Consider the following 8,391-nt stretch of genomic DNA (forward strand, 5'->3'; position numbering starts at 1 on the left):
ATTGTACCCACTGGAAGTTCTTTGGGTTTTTGTWGGAATATTCCTGAAACCAGAATTAGAAGAAAAATTCCCCAGGGATAATACTACCTGGACTGGTACTTCTCTTGCTCCTCTGCACTGGTTATTTGTGCCTCTTCATTGCTGCTACATATTCACAAAGCTTTTAGCTCTTAGTCTATTGGTTTGTCCATTGCAGAGCTTTTAATAATKGTTATTTCCTGGTAGTGAATATTGAACTTGGTCTGGGGGGACCTGTTTGTAGCATAGTTTTCCATAATTACCCAAAATTTACACAGCAATTCCAAGCTTATTACATGGGGCATAGTATRTAATTACAGGCATAACATATTAGGTCCTAATAACAGCAAATATATCATTACACAAATCATTCCTGTTACTGTGCTGATGTTTTTATATGGAGTGAGTGAATATAATTGCTAATAATGACAATACCCATCTTACAGCTGTGGTGTAATTGGTGCCACTGTGACACACAGCAGGGCAGGGGGAGGAACAAGAAAACTTCCACTGAAATATGGTTGAGTTCATGAAATAYCACATCCAAAAACCAAGGTGGAAACCCTCTCTTTTAAAGTTTATATAGGAGAATTTCACTCATCACAACTGCCCAGGAAGAGGGATCCACACTGTCTCGCTTAGATGATGGATCTCCTAATTAATTGTGGAAAGGGGAGATGGTTCTCCAGACCCCAGAGTTGTGGAGGGAGGGAAGGAATCTTATAAAGGCAATGGCAAAGAGAGTTGAAGCAGAAGGGCACCAGGTGAACTGTGCACATGATGTGTCTCATCTTCCAGCTTGGAAAAGCTGGGCTTAGCCCTAGATTTGTAATAAAAGTGCTTTGAGTCACTGTAGACCTCCCCTGGAAGGTGACAGCTGATCCCTGCCCAAGGTGCACAGCTCGTGGGGAGGAGGTGTCAGTGCTGGCATCAGTCAGACACCCCTGGGTGTGCAGAAAGGACACAGAAGGGGTTCAAGGCCAGCCCTGACCTTTGCATGCAGCTCTGTGAGGRATTTGGGTTCCCACACACAGGTTTATGAGTGATTTAGGTTCCTACATACAGGTTTATGAGTGATTTGGGCGATTGAACRTTGGTTAATGGGTTGATTAAGCACTGCTGTCCTGGCACTCCGAGATGCATCATCTCAGCCCTAGGCATGAGGGCAGCTTGGTGGAGGGTAGAAACAATGGAGATTTATTCTTCCTGCAGTACTGTGTCAAAAAGCTCAGGCGGTGACTTTTGTTTCAACATCTACATATTTATATCTGCTGCATACTTCAGGCTGAAATTTGTTTCCTTTGCTGACAGGTTAACCTGCTTTCTGGGGTCTGTCTGCAGCAGCCCACCAGCACCTTTGCCAACACCAACCTGGATTTACAATGCTGAGCCCCCGTTTTCCACAGCAGCAGGACAAGRGTCAGCCACTCTCATTTTGTTCACGTCTCCAGAGCACCTCAAAGTGACAATAGGAGGAGGAAAAAAACCAGGCTGGGGTCTGCCCTGAGGCATATCCTCAGGGGCACATGGTTGGGAGTTATCAACAGGACACAGTTTGCCACCTTGGCCACCTTGGTTTGGGCAGAAAGTCCCTGTTTTGCCACCCTATTTTGGTATGGAAATTCCCCACTTAGAGCAGAGATGGTGAAYGAGAGCCATGGGAGCCAGAACCAGCTTGCCAAAGTGATTTTACCCAGCCATGCAAATATTGATGGGCCAGCCTGAGTGGGAGTATTTCTATGGATGTGGGGCAGAGGGAGAAGGAGATGCTCAGCTGAGCCTGGCGAGGGTTGTTGTGCAAATGTGGCTGTGTTGGTCTGCAAATCACAGAATCATGGAATATCCTGAGCTGGGGAGGACCCATCAGGATCATCAAAGCCCAGCTCCTGGCCCTGCACAGAACTCCAAAAATCACACKRTGTGCCTGACAGCATTGTCCAAAWTCTTCTTCAACTCTGTCACGTGCCATGACCCCTTCCCTGGTGMGCCCATTCCAGTGCCCRACCACYCCCTGGGTAAACATAATTTTCTTATCATCCAACCTAAACTTTCCCTGACACAACTCCATGCTTTCCTTCRGGTCCTAATGGTTACATCCAACACCAAAAGTGACTTTGAGCTCAGTGTTCAAGGATAGAAATGGTAAGAAAAGGTCATACCAATCCCACCAGCCACGAGCAACAGTGAACCCTCGACAGAAAGGAATCTGCCTTTGTGGGGCAGATCATTCCACACTCTATCTTTGAGACTTCATAGACAGCCTTTCAACCCCTGGCAACTGCAGGGGTTATATAAGTGGTGATATAAAAACTGGCTTGGAAAAGTTTGGATTTAGAAGTGTCTGTGCAGGACAGAGCTCTTTGTGCAAGGATTTGGCAGCTGTGAGGACATTTATTTATCCAGCAGGTAAACGGTGACTGCTGCTGCGAATCCTGTGCAGGACTTTGAACAAGCCTGGCAGTGTTGTCACATTTGTAAGATGATCCTTACCTCGGTCTTTTGCCTTTGGTATCAACTTGGCCACTAAATTCCTTCAGCAATTGCCAGGAGGTGCTGATGCATTTCACCCACCACAGCGTGCAGTGGATGCAATATGAGCAAGGGGTGCAGTGCTTTATATCCAGGCAATGTTACTGTTTTGGGTGTGATTTCTGCTTAAATATGCCATCTTGGTCTAATATGGCATTCAGAATCTGTAAAAAACCCACATATCTTTTACATGAGTATCATCTCCTCTCTGTCCCATGGGTCATGGTCAGCTGAGCAGAGCTGCCATCCTTTGTGGGAGCTGTGTTTCCAAGGCTCCTGTGCCCTCCCATCCCATCCCATCCCATCCCATCCATGGAGCCGGGAGCCGGCGCCAACTGGGAGCAAAGGCTTTGGCTCTGCTGACCCTGGGGAGGTGATGGCACGAGGGCTGTTTTGCTTTTCCAGCACGATAACAAACATCACTCCCTTGTTATCATCAGAGAGAGCGATCTCTCGGGGAGGGGAGGAGTGAGGCAAGGTCAGCTCTGTGCCTGGCCAGGAAAGCCTMCATGACRGYGTCCAAACTMACATGTTGGCCACYCTTGGGTAAACATTTATCCTTGTGTTGTTGTCAGGGCTGGTGGGAGGAGCTGGGCTGAGGTGCAGGGGCAGTTTCAGGGGTGGCACCGCTGCTCCTCTGACCTCTCACAGACATTCAAAAGCACCCACACAGCCCCTTGCAGGGTCTCGCTCACTTAAACTGGGCAAACCAGTTTATTTTAGCTTTTAGGGACAATCTCTCTGCCATCACATACTGGGAATAGTGGGGAATATTTAAGGAAAGCAAATTTAGAAATTTGTAAATGARCAACATGATCCCAAGGGTTAATATTTCCCTAATCAGGCGGACAAAGAATAGTGTGTGACCTCAAGCCCCAATTGCAACCCGATGATGCTGTCCAGCTTGTGACTTACGTATTTGCAGCAAATGCCTTATCTATAACAGGCATTGAAAGAGAAAAAAAAAAGGGTAAATAAAACATATCAGCAGTATTGTATCGCTGACTCTCCCTGTAGACCTTGCTTTACCAATAATTAACTGTCTCAAACTGAGAACCACTGCAGAACCCCTAACTAAAATATGATGGTGTTTCTCAAATTAAAAATGCTYGGTGAAGGTTTCACTCTGCTCAAAGAAATGCCCACAGGGTTTCCCTAGCCTGTGTGTGTAATAGCACAACTCAGGGTTGTCTCCATTTCTCCRGCTYGAAATCCAGATGGGAGAATTGCAGSATGGCCAAYACAAAAYYTGCTRTTCCTCCTTTAGGTCATMYTTTGAGGCTGTTTTGTTTTTTATTCCTACTGCCTTCCATTTCCCTTTTTCTCACTGTTTTCTCTGGCTGGGACAAACACATGAGGTCCAATCCTTGATGGTTCTTGAAAGCAAATGCACTTTAAACCCAGTCCTTTGACAKGAGWGCAAACAGCCCTGGAGCGTTTCCCRCAGTCAGTGAGCTCAGCTCCTCTCCCCATTATAAGCTAAAAGTTTGACTTTAATTTATATAATAAAAGACATTGTTAAAAACTGTGCTTTAATAAAGAAATACAAATGACAATCTAAAAATGTATTTTATTGGGCTGCTAATAATGACCAGCGGTGAGAGTGGAGGGGGGARCCATATAATGAGCTCCACAGAAGGGGTTTGGACACAGCTGTCCCATGTGTCCCAAAAATCTGGCAGAAGACATCTGGAGCTCACTGGGAGCCAGGGGACTTGGCACTGAGCAGCCTGACACCCCAGACTRAGACCCTACTCGGGTGAGCTCAGGTTTTACACAGCAGCTCCCCAGCTCGGGGCTCACTGGCCAATTGCTCAGATTGGGAAACAAACAGGCAGGCACTRAGGAGTTCCAGTTTTGTATATTCATGTCAGTAAAACAGAGATTATTCCCTCCCCTGCCCAGTGATTCTTGCCTGCCCCAGCTCCTTGCCCATCCTGGCGCTGCCTGACCAGGTGACACTGGAGTAAGGCAGACACACGGGAACCTGACTCACACTGAAGTAGCCAGGATGTGAATCTGGCCTAACAAATAACATTTCCCCTTGAGATTAACAAAACATGTTAATCTTCTTGGTTTGGAGACCCATATTTTTTTACTTGAACACAGAGCTCTGTCCCTCCATCATTAGCAGATGTCTTGCACACAAACTGCATTACCTATAAAGTCTGCTTACTCCAAGCAAATGGTTCTCCATCTCTTCTCTCTTTTTTTTTTTTCTTTACTTCAATTTGAAGTGAAAGGTACAGTATAGGATTCAAATGCTTTTGCATTACAAGGGTTTCTGACCACTTGAAAAACCCCATGGAAAAAATGACTTCACAAACCTGAAACGCCGGCCGAATCATTTTGCTGCACTTCTTTCAGCCTGGCTCAACTTCCTTATGATTCTTTTTTTTTTTTCTCTTTGCTTTACACGGCACTTCACTTTTGCTTGTTTAATTTTATTTCTTTATTAAAAAAAAATAAAATTCATAGCTCCTGTTTCAGCTCTCACTTTGTGTCAGTATTTCTACCCTGCAGATGTGTTGCACAGGCAGGAACATCAGGAAATTGCCCAAAAGGCAACGGAGTAGCCCAAAGGAAGAAGCAAACCTGAACACTGAAGCATGGTTTGGTGTTGTCCAAGCTCTTGCCCACACCAAATGCTSGCTCCAGGGCTGTAGGCAGGGAAGTGAAGGCTGAAGAAATAAGAGGTAACTCACAGAAGGGTACAGAAATTGGGCTTTGTCACCGACAGCTGGCTGGCCTGCTTGCCACGATCTGAATGGCACCTCTGACTTTTCTTTGGCTCAAAGATTTAACATTAAGGCAAAAAATAAGACACAATGTAGAAGCTCCATCAAATCTTTGGCACAACAGCAACAACAACAACAACAAAAAATTACTGTACACATGAGTTGAGAGGGTAACATTTCCCAGTTAAGCAAAGGGAAAAGTGCTAAATAAATTGCACGTACTAAAAGGTGGCTGGCTTAACAACAATAAGAAGCATCCCTGTCCTTTTGCTTTTCTCTTTTCTTTTCCTTTTTTCCTTTCTGTTCCAGAGATTAAGAAAGTTCCTTGGCCAATCGTCATCTCCAAAAGGGGTTTCTGCAAAAAAGCTGCTTTCAGTCTTCATCTGGATCGTGCAACCTTTGCCAATACCAGATGTAACTCTGGCTGGAAGCTCTTCTGAATCCTCCCTTCCTGGTAATTACTCCTGGAAAGAGAAAGATGCACCATGAGAACAGGGAACACATGGTGTCCCGGCGGCTCCTTGCATGGACCGTCGCTGACGCACGCGGGAGCATCCTTGGGGACTGCTGGCCATGGATCTGTGATTTTTAAGAGTTGGGCTCACAGAGGAACCATCTGTAGGTGCCACAACGGTGGCCAGAGCCCACAAAGAGGAGAGGGAGTGGCAGACAGGAAGAGGAAGGCTTGGGGAGGAAAAACAACACAGTAATTTGGTGTTGGGTCCAACTCCTGCCTCCGCCAACAAAAAAAAAAAAAGTTAGCAGTGATGGTAAATACCCGCTGTTTTCAGTTCAMGAGCTGATCTCAGAAAGTAAAGGAATTGCAACTAGATGGGTTTGTGCAGGAGATGGGCTTTATTTCGGTATTTTAGGTGTTGTATTGAGTTTTTGCAGGCATGGCTGCTCAGCCTGTGCATCCCCTGCGAGTCACAGCCACGGCAGATTATTTGGGCAATTGCAYTGGGCTACAGAATATTATGGCCAGGTCCCCAGGAAAATGGTCAACTCCAAACCATGGCTACTTTAGACAAGGAAAATCTCATCTAAASCCTCTTTAGCATTAAAATAAGCCCSACAAATATCCCACAAACAATCGTTAGCATAGTTCAAAACAGAGGAAAATCCTCAGGGCCTGAGGATTTCATGAGATCACATCTCTATTATCCGAACTGCCTTCATCACGTGGGCTCCTAAATCCTCCTTTAAATAACTTAGGAATTAGAAACTTGGAAATGAGATCACTTTGAGCTAGTGCTACCACCATTTCTTGCTTCTTGCCAGTGGATTTGTGAACCTTTCAGGGAGCAGGACRGCCTCTGAAGGTTCTTTGGACATGGTCACCAATTCCCTGGGTAGGTCAGCCATCTTTCTGTCAGTCTCAACAAGGTCAAACTCCTTAAAGCCTGGCCTGAAAAACACATTTTTTCCCCAGTCTGTTTTGTTTCTGTACTGCTTCTTTTTCCATCACTGGATATTGTAACATTAGGGCACAAAATACTAGCAACATACCGGTATTTATTTTATTTATGACTATCATTAGGGCAGCTGCTGTGATATCAACCATTACAGCTGATCATCCATGCCAGGCTAAGTGACAAAGGGAACTTAAAAAAATCCATTTTATTTATCACCTGCTCCTGTCAAGTGCAGACCCAGGGGAGCACAGGTCTGTCCCAACACCATTAAGGTTTCTCTTGATAAGAGTATTTCACTGAAAGCACCCAGGGTCACCCTGCACAATCCTACCTTGTACTGCTCAAAGAAAATGAAGAAACTATTGCCCTAATTCAAGGCCTTATTTGGGATTTTGAATAAATGAGGTTTAGGTGGGAGAATGACAAACARCCTTGTGTACTGCCAATGTTTTTTTGTGAGGAACCTCCAACAATAAATAATAGATATTAATTACCTGTAACAGAAAAGATGGTTGTTTAATTTATCCCACATTTAAGTATGGAAAGAAAACGTAAAAGAAGGGAAGCAATGAGCACTCTCATTAATATTAAAAGACAGCAGAGAGATCAGAAGCATTGGTGGGTTTTGGGAAGCAGGGTGGCTTTAGGAAGAGGAGTCTCAGGGTCAGGTCTCCACTCTGAAGTCTTTGCAGCTGGGGAAGATCACCCATGGGGGGCAAGAGGGAATATGCACAAACCAGACAAGGGAATTTGTGCTGCACCCTCCAGACAGAGGAAATGRAAAAGGGAATGGGGAGATCCCTCTGCAATGTGATGGAGATGCTCAGCACACCTCACTGGCACCGCTCAATTGGTCCCCAGTCACTGCCCCAGCCCTGGCCATGGGTTATGTTTGGGGGGAACAGGCTYCTTTCTTTCCCCCTCCACCCTTTCCCACTGCAGCCAGGAGCTCTGAAGACAGATTTATTAGCCTGGGTCTGCTTTAAACTAATAACATCAGATCTCCCATGGCTCTTGAATTTGACAACTGGCCCAATGACCTTGGTGAGTTTGCAGCATCCCGGAGCATTTCAATCTCTATAAATCAAAGCACTTCTGGAATTGAGTCAGCCTTTGTTCCAGGGCTTCTCCTGTCTCTGCTGCTCACATTTTCCTTTTGCTGTAGTTACCCAGTATCTGTGGGGTGGATCTCACCCTATTCCTGGTAACACCCTTGCTGCAAAGGGGATGGACCCTACACTGGGATCCTGCTCCCACMCAGCCTTTGTTTGCTGTGACATGACTGCTCCAACACCCCATAAGGCAAAGAGGATTTTGGGGTGTTGTCATGCAGCAGGGGAGTCCCACATCACATCCTTTTGCAAGAAAAAGCTTTGGGCCCTGTTCTTTGGGCTACTGATGCTCAACACCTCAGTGGGCCAACGCACAGTGTGCAGTGCCCTTGGGGATGCCCTTGGGGTAGCTGCTGCTGCCTCCCTGTCTGGAGTTGGGTGACCTTGCTTGAGACCTTGCCATGAGCCTCAGCACCCGTGCCCCACCTGCAATCACTGTTTTGGGCTGCAGGGACGTACCAAAAGTGAGTGACAAGCAAATTATCTCACTGCCCTATTTAGAAGCAGACCCCTGGGTGGACAACCCTCCAGCCAGCACGCAGCAGGGATAACCCCTGGCCAGGCAGAGCCAGGTCCCCT

The 8,391-nt window shown here is 46.1% G+C and overlaps 1 protein-coding gene across 1 annotated transcript in view; it reads right to left on the reverse strand.

Moving 5' to 3' along the window:
* Window positions 1–5,378: 5,378 nt before the first annotated feature.
* Window positions 5,379–8,391, reverse strand: part of ATOH8 (atonal bHLH transcription factor 8) — a gene marked incomplete at its 5' end in the record, with an annotated part of 22,885 nt that continues 19,872 nt past the window's right edge. The window contains one exon of the mRNA XM_057379124.1: window positions 5,379–5,749. Coding sequence (XP_057235107.1) covers window positions 5,744–5,749 — 6 coding nt within the window. The remainder of the gene's footprint in view (window positions 5,750–8,391) is intronic.

This window comes from Malurus melanocephalus, unplaced genomic scaffold, assembly GCF_030028575.1.
Source record: "Malurus melanocephalus ecotype Western Australia unplaced genomic scaffold, MMel_1.1 scaffold_389, whole genome shotgun sequence".
Classification (NCBI taxonomy): domain Eukaryota; kingdom Metazoa; phylum Chordata; class Aves; order Passeriformes; family Maluridae; genus Malurus; species Malurus melanocephalus.